Raw genomic sequence first — 12145 nt, 5'->3', positions numbered from 1 at the left:
GAAGACAGTTGGACACCTTGATGAAATGAGGTGGGGTGACTGAAAGGGGTGACTTCTCTAAAAGGCAAAGTCACTGGACCTGCTAATAGAGAATTCTTAAGTTAGGGATATGTTTATTAACTTCAGACTTAGCCAGAGCGCCAGATTCTTTTTTAGTGTGTAATATTAGTTAATTGGACAAATTACCTACCCGGGCGTAAACAAGACTTAACTGCTTTTGACTCAACTAGGAGCTGCTGAAACAAATGGCTGCCCAGAAGGTGAAACCAAACCTACAGACATTTAATACCATCCTGAAATGTCTCCAGAGATTTCACACATTTGGAAGATTGCCAGCCTTACAGACGTTCCGTGAAATGAAAGCCATCAGAATAGGTGAGTGTGTGTCGTTTTCCTCCCTGGAGGCTGAGATGGTGCTGACCGGAAGTCTTAGATCCAGACAAGTGAACAAGAGATGGTCAACTCTTTTTGCTGTTTACATGACATATTGAGAATTTGGATTCCGCCATTTGGCACGCTGAATTACAGGTATTTAGTAATGGTGGGATCTCCTTTATCTTCATGCTTTTTATAGCAAATTACAGTGTTCTTTTAATATTTTCGGTACTTTTCTGTGGATTTTCATTTTGGGGAGAACTGTTCGCTTGAGAGTTAAATAGTGTTAAATCCTATGACATTTTCTTGCATAATTAGGTATTTGAACCTAAATGCGCTACTGTGTTGTATAGTTTCCAGTAACTATTGAAGGTTGTGTGGGACTCCGTTCACTTCAGTGTGCGTTCGTGTTCTTGAATGAAGAATCGAAGTACAAGTACAGTAGCTATAATATTTAGTAGTCACATGTCAGGGCTTTCTAAAAGTGATTGTTCGATACCTTTCCACTTAACATTAATTAAAATGAGCTAGGAAAGGTCTTTGTTCAGAGGAATAGAAATGTATCTTCTTTTACTTAAATACCGAGGTCAGTGTGTCTTTAGTTCAGTGTGTGTCAGTAAACTGTAATTTTGGACAGCTGTGTTTGACTTATTTTTTTCTGTCAATTTGGTTATTTAGAACCCTCGCTTGCAACATACCACTATATTATTCAGCTGTTTTATCACCATGGTATGTATAACATTCTGTATTAATTTTTATAGAAAGCCAACTCATTCCTGTATGTTTATGTGGTAATTGTTATAGGCTTCTTTCACTGCATACAATTTAGGAATAGAGAACACAAATTAACATCATCCTATAGCCTGAGCAGAAAGTTACTCCCCCTGGAGGGGACAGGGCCATTAAATGTACTAACAGTGTTGGGTACAGTTTACAAACGGTCAGAAGGTGGGGCATCTGGGTGGCTCAGTCAGTTAAGCGTCTTCCTTCAGCTCAGGTCATGATATCAGGATCCTGGGATCGAGTCCCACATCGAGCTCCTTGCTCAGCAAGGAGTCTGCTTCTCCCTCTGTCCTCCCCACTGTTGGTGCTCGTGTGTGTGCGCGCTCGCTCGCTCTCTCATATAAATAAATGAAATCTTTAAAAACAAACAAATGGTCAGAAGATAATGTTAGTCTGGAGTTCTTTTGCCTCTCCAGAGCTGTGCTTTCCAGTAAAATAGCCATTAGCCACACATGCCTTTTAATTAAAATTTAAATGATATTTCAAATTCATTCCTTGCGTTCATGCTAGTTAGCCAAATGTGGCTGCTGGCTGCTGTATTCAGTGGTGCAGCGATGGAACGTTGCCATTTGTGCAGGCAGCTGTTGGACAGTGCTGCTCCACAGTAACCTTAACCTTATTTTGAAGCCTTGTAGGAGAACCTTTTGGCTCCGTTTGTCACCTGCTTTAGGTCAGCAGTTCCCTGTAGGAGCTGTGCTCTGTTGGACGGACTTTGGAGCAGGGCACACCCGAGTTGAAATTTCACCTCTGTCATTTACCAGCTGTGCCAAAAGGGACTGGCTACCTTACCTGATTTCATACCGTAGGGCTGTAATGATTAAATGAACCGTGCCCACGGTCTTGTCTCATGCTTGGAAGGCACACAGTAGGCACTCCTAGTCTGTCAGTTCTTACCCATTTACCCCAACTTGAGAAAGAACCCCTGGGTTCAGAAATGACTGCTCTAGTTCTTCTCTCCTGTGGTAGACTTTATACATATAAAACAGAGAAGAACTTGATTATCTCTGTTTTGGTGGGCTGATTTTACAAAATCCATAGCCTCACCTATGGGGAAGATTTTTATTTTGGGGGGGGGAGAGGTTACAGACTTTTTCTTGGAAACAGGTAAACAGTTTCCACAATAATTGTATCTTCTAAAATTTTACTCAACCTTGATGACATTATAGTGAAACTAGTGTTTCTGATCCCAAAGCCTGTTGCATTTCTCTCTACCGTCCGTCACACGTCACTTTGGTTCAGTTCCAGACCGGTCTGTGGTCCTGCTTCCTAAGTAACGCTTGGGAACGTGGGGACAGGCTCAGAGGAGGAGTGCCCGTTGCCTTACGTGCATGTGAACTGGCTCCCTGCAGTAACGACTTCTAGGTATTTACTCAGAGGAGAAAGCCTAAAAAAAGGAATTTATACTTACTTATAAATTATTATGTAACTAATAAAGTGATTAGAAATGCCAGCAAATGGAAACGTGCTTGAGGAAATTATAGAAATACATCTGTACTGTCATTAAAACTGCATTATCGCTTGTGTGCAGATAAGGTAGGGAATAGATTTGTATGAATAAGGTGATGTGTTGGGGGTTGTGTAGGTGCAGTTCATACCTACTAGTGCTCAGCTCACATGATTTTAAGAAGATTGCCTATATCCGTTAATTCTACAGTTTTCTTTTTCTTGGCCTTTTCATCCTGATTATACGTAACATAAATGATTACTGGGGGAAAAAATGTTTTTCTAAGTATGCAGATTTGGTGAGGTGTGTATCTCCCACTTTGGTGAAAGTCAAGCTTGAGACAAGACTCAGAAGGAAGGGAAAGTGTGCTGGGAGCACGTAGACAAAGGGCTGGAACTGTCCCAGGTCATATGGAGAGTTGCCGTCTGTGGCGTGCATCTGCTCTTTCAGCGGGCGTGCGCTCCGCTGGCTGTATGCCGGGCAGTCCACCGCAGGTGGACGGGGACGTGTGGCCCCTTGAACTGTGTGATGTGTGGTTGGTGGGGGTACAAAAGGAGACTCCTTATAAAGCCTGATTGCTTTTTCGTTCTGCAGAAAACCCTTCAAAAGGATCATCCCTCATCATCTATGATATTATGAACGAATTAACAGGACAGAAGTTTTCCCCAAAGGACCCAGATGACGGTATGCATAGAAATTGCTTGTGTGAAACAAAGAGCCTGCTTTCCTGATTGCCAGTTATTAGAGGCCTTATGATAGGACAGGGTTTAATTTAGCTTACTTGCCTTATGGGTGATTATTCTGAAGAAGCCCAAATATGTGTGGCACGTTGCTGTGTTTCCTCTCCTAGAGTTTTTATTCCTTTAGGAATAACTTAGAGTTAATAATAAAACCTTAACAGTTTTATTGCTGGGATTTTTATTAATGCTGCTCATTTGAAAATATATTTTATCCATTATAACCAAAGACTTTGTGAACTTTGATTTTCAGATATGTTTTTTCAGTCAGCCATGAAAGCTGTAAGTACTATTTCTTGTTTAACTTTTGTCTTTTTCTTTTTATCCACTTAAATTCATTTATAACTGGGGTGGGGGGTGGGCTCCCCTGATTCTTCCACTTTCTCTTTTATGTCTTTGGTCCAAATTTTCTTTTTTTCTCTTAATCTTTATTCTAATTTACATAGCATCCCTGACCTTTGTTTTTGTATACATTGTCTTTTAGCATATCCTATTCCCGAAGGATAATTGCTTTCCAAAAGTTCAGTGTGTATCCTTGCAGGTTTCCTTCTCTAGGTATTCACACACACACACACAGGCAGACCAATTTCCACTGTATTTTGTTTGTTAAAAACAACGTATTTCACGGGATGGGGGTGGACTACAGCTTACTTAACTTTTCCGCTGTGAGTGCGTTTTGGTGTTCCTTCATGGAGGTGTGGGTTTTTTTGGGAAATGTAGTGATGCTGAAATGAGCATTCCATCTGTCTTTTATGCACATCATGACCAAGCGTTTTCATAGGATTGATTTCTGAAGGTACAATCACAGGATCAAAATCATTTTGTTTTAAATTTCACAGAACTTGGGGTTTGCTTCCCCCCCCCCCTCAATCATACAACTCATTTGCTATCAACCAGTAAATCAGCATGAGTATTTCCACAAGTAACTGTCTTTTTAATGTAATGAGCCACTGTTTGGCTGATAAATCTGAGTGATGCTTACTACTTGCATATTTTCAGTGCTCATTTCTCAGAGATCTAGAACTTGCTTATCAAGTACATGGCCTTTTAAACACTGGGGACAACTGGAAATTCATTGGACCAGATCATCGGCGTAATTTCTATTAGTAAGTGTGTTGGAAATGTATCCTTTTGCATTTTTGGAGCCTCTTTAAGCAACCCATTAATTCTGCAAGTGGGAGACTTGGTAGCCCTCCTGCGTCACGTTTGCGGGCAGCATGCCCCTAACTAATGGTACATGTTAATTGAACACTTGGCAATTCAAGCAGTGGTAAAACCGATTTGCCAGACTGAGATGTCGAAAGTGTATCGTTTAGACTATTTTTCTTTGTAACGCTTTGAATCTACCTATTTTTTTCCTCTAGGCCCTATTTTATATTTTTGAATGTATAGTAGGGTGGGTCCCTGATGATTTCAACACAGCTTTTTTTTTTTTTTTTTTTTAAGATTTTATTTGAGAGAGAGCAGCAGGGGGAGGGGGAGGGAAAATGAGGGAGTCCGACGCGGGGCTTGATCCCAGGAACCCGAGATCATGACCTGAGCCGAAGGAGGATGCTTAACCAACTGAGACGCCCAAGCGCCCCAGCCTCTGGTTTTTAAAATTGAAGATACAGAGATGAAGCGTAAAGAGACTCCTTAAATGAGTTTGATTTGAGGTAGATAAAAAAGTAGTTAAGGAGACAGCCTGTTAATAGGCAAATAGGCATGTGACAGTTGTCTTGCGTGTCCATATCCTTGCTTCCCATTGCATGCTTTTAAAATGAATGTGGTAGTCACTGTCCGCTCCCCACGAGCTGAGCGCACGGAGGCGGCAGTCGTGAACGGCCGGTTGTGGATGAGAGGGTATTACTTGGGAAGTCCGGAGAGCACAGTTCGCACCTCCTAGGTCGAGCATTGGCCCGTGTAACTTGACATTGTTTGTAACTTATAAATTGATTTTGAATTCTGTGTAACATATCATCATATAGCCGTGCTGTCATTTAATCATTCATTTGTTAGGGATCTGAGACTGAACCTACCTTTTCTCTTCGTTACAGTTCCAAGTTCTTCAGTTTGGTTTGTCTAATGGAACAAATCGATGTCACCTTGAAGTGGTACAAGGACCTGATACCTTCAGTAAGATGATTCATAACTTATCGTAGATGTGCTCGTGGTGTATCTGCTAATGCTTTAAAAATATATTTGTATTTCTCATAATCAGGTATTCTTTCCCCGTTCCCAAACTTTGATAGACCTTCTCCAAGCATTGGATGTGGCTAACCGGCTAGAAGTGATTCCTCAAATATGGAAAGGTTGGTTTCAGCTTGTATGTTCAGGCCCATCTCACTTCATCACTTCATTGTCCTACACTTTGATTAACAAACGTGTTAACATTTTTAGGGATGGAAATTTCCAGTTTTCACTAAATTGAATATGTTAGGGTCTGCTTCATGGTTGCTGGCTCACATTGCATATTGGATTGCATGAGTAAAAATGCATTGAAAGTGACCTAAGTAAGTTTCTTTGTGACAGGAAAAGGTAGAGTTTTGTGCATTTGTTGTGTGACATGACAAAGGGAAGATCAGTGCTAATTACGTGGCACACCCTAAATCAAAATTCAGGTCTCCACCCACAAAGCCTTTGGTGTTCCTCCATATCATTCCGTGGCCCTTGCGACTCAGTTGTTAACCAGGCAGTGATGCTGATGTTTCTAAGAAATAGGCATGATCGTGGGTTTCCGTGTAATCTGGCTGCAGAAGATGCTGTGTCTCTTGTACCAGGTGACTGATCGCAGCTTGAGTTTCTGTCAGCTTCAGGTTTCCATGTCTGAACACTGGGAGGATAGCCCTGACCTATTTTACAAGATCGCTCTAGTGATTGTTACATAAAAGATTGTTGACAGTTACCAAGCGCTATGAAACGGTGTCGGGCCACACGGAGCCGGTAGCTGCTCGAGAGTAGTGCACGTGCTCCGCTCCTTCATCCCTTCTTACCTGGGTTATCCTGCTGGTTTCCTGGAGTCCTGGAATAAACCGTGTCAGCAGCGGACTCTCACCCACCAGGAACGGTGATGGTGGATGAAGGTCAGCCAGAGAGTTTTGGTTTTACATGACAGTGATCACCTCTCACTATGTTCTTTTTCTGTTTCAAGACAGTAAAGAATATGGTCACACTTTTCACAATGTCCTGAAGGAAGAGATTCTGATGCTCATGGCAAGGGATAAGCACTCACCAGAGGTAGGGTTGTATCCAAAATTCAAGTTGCATTACAGTGATTAGATGTATACTAACCAGTGTATTCTCTAACATTGTGGACCCCGTAAGGGTAATTTCCTTGGTTTCATCTAGGGAAACATGGAGAATTCTGCCACCTAAACTCAGATTTAAATTCTACATCTAAACTTACCCGGCCATTAGCAGAATCCCATTTCTAAAGTCACTTTCATTCCTGTTTGTTTCTGTCTTGACAGTAGTAGCTTTTTGAAAAAATTACCATCTAAAAAGAAAACCCAGATGTGGCCAGCTTGCAATTTGTTTGCCCCGGCGTAGGCAGGGCACGTTCTTCTCTCCTTTTTGCTTGTGTACTACACGTGATGGGCTTAAATGGTACAGCGTGTAGCTCAAGCATGTCAGTGCTTCTGTGGAGTCTCCTGAACTTAGGTTCTCCTAAAACCAGCGAGGCAGCTCTGCTGACTCTCCGAGCCTCTCAGCTTCAGGTGGCCTTTGCTGACTGTGCTGCAGACATCAAATCCACTTACGAGAGCCAGGATGGCAGACAGACTGCTCCTGAGTGGCCAGCCAACTCTCTGAACTACGTAGCTGTCCTCTTTTTAAGGGCTGGGAGAACCCAGGAAGCCTGGTGAGTACAAAACCACAAGTGTAAATTAGAGGCATTTCTACTTGGATCGCAGAACATTTTCCCTGGTCACTAGTTTTCTAATTTGTATGATGTGTAATCAGAAAAATGGGTTTTCTCTGGGACTGCAAATACCGACTGAAAAGGAAACTTTAGGAAGACCAGTATAGTATATACATAGTATTTAAGAGAGGACATGGTTTAATGGGCTAATTATTACTGTTTCTCGTCTATTTTCTGTTTCCGTGGGCAAGCAGTCACTCGTCTGTCCACATAAATAGAATGATCAAAGAGTCTTATTTTTGAAAATGTTTTGGGCATTTGGCTTATCCAAGTATTTCACTTGTGCACTTGGACTTCTAGAAACTGACATTTACACACACAACCATCTTTGGTTTGTGTCACTGTATACCAGTTAGGTGATTTCTTCAGTACTTCATTCACATACATTATAATTCTTCGTGTTTATGAATGGAGACATACATGCATTCTTTTCTCCAAAAGCAGAAAAGTCAACAAAAGAATACTTTGTAGTAGTCATCCTTGTTAGGTGGTTTTGCTGTATTTTGTTCAGAAAGTTGGGTATTTGTATATGGCTTTTTTCAACACAAGAAAGTAACTTAATTTGAACGTAGGGTTGTCATCCCAAAATGTGGCTGTTCACTGTCTTCAGGAAAAGCTGGTGAATGAAGGCTTTGCTGCCTACACTGGTCTTAGTGTGAATCACACCCACGACCTACACTGCTGGTGACCAACCTTTGGCGCTCAAATTTGTTAACTCAGGTTGACACACACTTGTTATGAAACAGGCTGTGATGATTGGCGCAGGGGTACGGACCTCAGCTGAATCGTGGGAGCTGAGTGTATGTGTTTCGCCTTGTCTTGCGTGTGGCAGGATGCTGGTGAGCACTTACATGAGACCGATGCCTTAATCTGAGCCTGTTCTTCCCAACCTAATTCTAGGACACTGATCTCGTCCTGGGATTGTAAGAGAGGAAAGAGATCACACACTGTTAGTAGCATCCTTCTCTTTCAGCTGCCCACAGGGTGTATTCCGTCCCTGGGAGGACTGAAGGGATCCTCTAGAAGAGGATATACCCCCAGTAATTCTCAACACTGGCAACAAATCAGACTTGCCTGTGAAACTTGAAATGCACGAATGTGACGTTTGGGAGGAGGGAGTTGAAGCGCCCGAGGTGATTTAGATGTCAGCAGGCCTGGGAGCCAGTGGAGCTCACACAGTAGGTGTCTTCAGACTTGCAGTGGGAGAATAGCTACGATCATCTGCTCACCTTCTGTGCTATTTGTATTCGTAATCTTTCTCGTATCTCATCTTGTGAACAGGAAAATGCTGGGGCTTTTCAAGAAGCATAATAAGATCCCTGGGTAAGTTGAAGGCCTCCCTGGGTGCATCTCGGAATTAGCTGCATGGTCTTAACTCTTACCATGGGGTGACTGGAATTTCTTCACATACCTCAGTCCCAGTGATTGAGCACCCTTCTGCTCAAGCCAGCGGACAGTTGCTTCCCTCAGCTAGGGCATCCTGAAGCAAGCACTGTTTCAAATCTGTGCCTATTGATTGCAACACCCTGGGGATACACTGAGCAGATCCTTAATGAAGGCATACTGAACCGGTGTTCGTTATCTCTTTGGATCTTCCTGGGGGCGCCTGGGTGGCTCAGTTGGTTAAGTGTCTGCCTTCAGCTCAGATCATTGTCCCGGGACGCTGAGGCCCCTCCTCAGCAGGAAATATGCTTTTCCCTCTGCCCATGCCCCCACTCGTGTTCCTAGCTCTCTCTGATGAATTAATTTTTTAAAATCTTAAAAAAAATAATAAAGTTAGTCTTCATGTGACTTTACCTCCAAAGCTACTGTTGAGGATTTCATGACTCAGCTTTATAGAATGGTAGATTTTACTTCACATATAAATCTTTGAGGGGGTTTAGGGCTTTAGTTTGGGGAATGTTGACGTTTTGCCTTTCTTTTACAGAAATGAGTTGCTGAATGAATTTATGGACAGTGCAAAAGCATCCAACAGCCCTGCCCAGGCCATTGAGATAGTGAAGCTGGCGAGTGCCTTCAGCTTGCCTATTTGTGAAGGCCTCACCCAGAGAGTGATGGCTGACTTTGCAATCAACCAGGAACAAAAGTGAGTCCTGCATTGATAAAGTGATAAAAATGGAGCAGACCATTTGTCCATCTACCCATTCAATGTTTATAGCTTTCTGCCTGCAGCTAGAGTCCCCTCCACGCCTGAAATGTAGTGTAACCCTCCAGTTTATTTTCCTTACAGGGAAGCCCTGGGAAATCTAACTTCATTGACGAGTGATAGCGACACTGACAGCGACAGTGACATCAATGAAGGCAAATAAAAGTGGGTGAATCAGCAGCTGTGGCCTAGCACAGCTGCTGTAATTACACTTGAGAACTGACCTCTCTGTTCAGCCATATTGTGAAGAAAACGAGAATTCAGACTTGAACTTCGAAGAAAAATAGATACAACATTATTTAAATTCCTAATTTGATACTTCCTAAGCCACCCATTCAGGGTTGACCATTTAAACAGAAGCATTTCATTTTCTTGGACACGGATTGTGGGGACACAGCTGGTTTCAGCAAAGCTCTGCGTACCTGCAGTGTTTGACCGACTTCACACTGCTGTCCAGTGTGGTTTGCCCTTCCCCCGTCGTGGACTTGACCTTCATTGGCTGATGCTGTGCTGCTGTTGCTTCCTCAGTCTTCAAGAAGGTGGCTAAAGGAGGTTTGCGTACATATCTCTATTGATACTAGATCAGTAGCCCAACTTCAGGGATATTTTAGAGGTGAGAAATTTGCCATTGTCGTTTAATCATCTCTAAGGGGCACAGGGTTTAGGTTGCACGTATGGGAAAATGAAAGCTATAAATAAACACTATAGTTAATGTGCATTTGTACGCATTTCCATTACTTTACCCAGCCTTTGTCCCCCCCGCCCCCAGCCCTGGGACTTGCACAGAAGTGCTTTGCCTTCCTTGCTTCCCCTTTGCGCGCCAGCACGTTAGCTGCGCTCTGCGGAGAGTGGTCTCAGGTGAGGGCTGCTGGGCGCCTGGGTGGCTCCAGTTAAGCATTGCCTTTGGCTCAGGACCCCCGCATCCGGCTCCCTGCTCAGCGGGAGTCTGCTTCTCCCTCTGCTCCTCCCCCTGCCTGTGCGCTCGCTCACTCACTCTCAGTCACATAAAATCTAAAATATAAAAAAATAAAGAGAGGGCTGCTAACCAAGAACGCATACAACTACGTCTGGCGTTTCTCTTCACTGAAATCAGACTGAAAGCGAACAGCAACCTGCGTGGATCACAGGAGCATTCTTACCCTTCCCAGGGCTTCCACAGGCTGCTCTGCTCATACCTGGTCCCAGATTACTGAGGGACCCCAGGAGTTCCCCACAGACGAACAGCTTTGTCCTTACCCTGCCAGGGTTGCCACCGATGGGCTACTGTATCGGACCATGGTCCGTTACGTGTCTGTTCCAGCTCCACTTTCTGTTGTGTCTCTCTAGGCCTGGACCCAGCCGCACAGCTTCAAAAACCTAAGTATTGGTTCATGTTTTCTCCCAGATCGCCGGTTTGAGACCTCTAACTGAAGGACAAGGGGGGCAGGGAAATGACAGTACTGAGCTGCTTGAGCACTCGCCTGCATCACTCCCCGACACAAGGACGCAAATGAACAAAAGGACGGTTAAGGCAGATGAGCCTTCGATCTTGGTTTATAACTTCCAGGGAGAACCTGGCTTCCTGGAAGTTTCTGTTCACTCTGCTCCTTCCCATCTCACCTACAGATGCCTGGCTCTCGTCTTGGCCACGTACTCACTGTAATCTTTATAAATGTGGTACAGTTCTCCCCTTTCCAGGCCCCAGCTGAACCCTCACCTTAGTGCTTAGCAGCTACAGAACTGACATCATCAAAATTCATAGTGGATTTCCATGTAATTCAGTTGTTTTAACTACTGTAGTTACTCCACACAGCCACTCTAAGCAAGTAACTGCTTCAGAGTTTCAGAAAATTGGCCCTACAGGATTGGTCTCCCATTTTCTCATTTTTGTTTTTAAAGATTTTCTTTTTAATCTCTACACCCAACGTGGGCCTCGAACTTAACCCTGAGATCGAGTCAAATGCTCTACCAACTGAGCCAGCCAGGTGCCCCTCCATTCTCTCATTTCAAATGTTTATTCACTGACAAATGAAATACCAGCCTCTAATAGGAAAAGACGTTCTGTTTCTTCATGCCAAAGTCAATAACCTATCAGTCTTTGCTTTTGGTCCCTGGCTCTTCCCTCAATTTGCTGTCATCTTCCTCACAAATGTCTCTAAAATAACTCAAGTCCTGCATGCCTAAAAGGCATTTACTAGAATGAGTGGCTTCTTGGTCATGGACTAGAACTCCTCATTTTTAAGACCATTCTTAATAGGTCTTAACATTTCATTTACAACATTTTAAACAAAATGGTATGAGGAGAAAGATTCGAGTTCTAAATTGATCCAATTAGGACCAGAATCAAATTTCGAAAAGCTTTGAAGCGTTAATGGCATATAAAGCGACCATGTTAAAATAATCCAAAAACAGCCTTCTGGAAATTGGGAACTGAGGGCAGTGTAATTATGTTTTCAGTAACTTACCAAAAAGAAACAGGAGAAACCAGAGCATCAGAAGAACAAATTGTGGAGTCGGGACCCATGGAATGGGAAGGGTCAAGGGAGTAGTCTTGCTACATGTGAATAAACTTTTTCAATGTGCCTCAGATCACCAGTGTGTGGAAATGAGCAACTAGCAGATTTGAGGTTCAATAGAACAGTTGAGAACTCTAGCAATAAAATGTACTGACACTGGCCTTTAAACCGTAGGATCTGAAGACAAATTTTGTGGGTGATGATTAGAATATGGAAATGGATTAGAAAAGTGTATCACATGCAATAAAGCTGTGATACGTTTTCCAG

The 12145-nt window shown here is 43.1% G+C and overlaps 1 protein-coding gene and 1 non-coding gene across 2 annotated transcripts in view; both read left to right on the top strand.

Moving 5' to 3' along the window:
* The window catches only part of PTCD3 (pentatricopeptide repeat domain 3), a 28783-nt gene extending 18682 nt beyond the window's left edge, over nt 1–10101 (top strand). Inside the window, exons 13-24 of the mRNA XM_008700086.2 lie at nt 231–375; nt 1054–1104; nt 3197–3286; nt 3593–3621; nt 4339–4445; nt 5376–5454; nt 5540–5630; nt 6470–6555; nt 7029–7177; nt 8519–8560; nt 9165–9323; nt 9468–10101. Coding sequence (XP_008698308.1) covers nt 231–375; nt 1054–1104; nt 3197–3286; nt 3593–3621; nt 4339–4445; nt 5376–5454; nt 5540–5630; nt 6470–6555; nt 7029–7177; nt 8519–8560; nt 9165–9323; nt 9468–9546 — 1107 coding nt within the window. The 3' untranslated portion in view covers nt 9547–10101. The remainder of the gene's footprint in view (nt 1–230; nt 376–1053; nt 1105–3196; nt 3287–3592; nt 3622–4338; nt 4446–5375; nt 5455–5539; nt 5631–6469; nt 6556–7028; nt 7178–8518; nt 8561–9164; nt 9324–9467) is intronic.
* LOC121101099 lies at nt 7981–8116 on the top strand. The gene has a single exon (XR_005833056.1). It is a non-coding gene; the product is annotated as a small nucleolar RNA SNORD94 (small nucleolar RNA).
* Nucleotides 10102–12145: the final 2044 nt, after the last annotated feature.

The sequence above is a fragment of the Ursus maritimus genome, unplaced genomic scaffold (assembly GCF_017311325.1).
Source record: "Ursus maritimus isolate PB19 unplaced genomic scaffold, ASM1731132v1 scaffold_6, whole genome shotgun sequence".
Classification (NCBI taxonomy): Eukaryota; Metazoa; Chordata; class Mammalia; order Carnivora; family Ursidae; genus Ursus; species Ursus maritimus.
The sequence above is the reverse complement of the archived record's forward strand: the minus strand, read 5'-3'. Positions and strand labels throughout refer to the sequence as shown.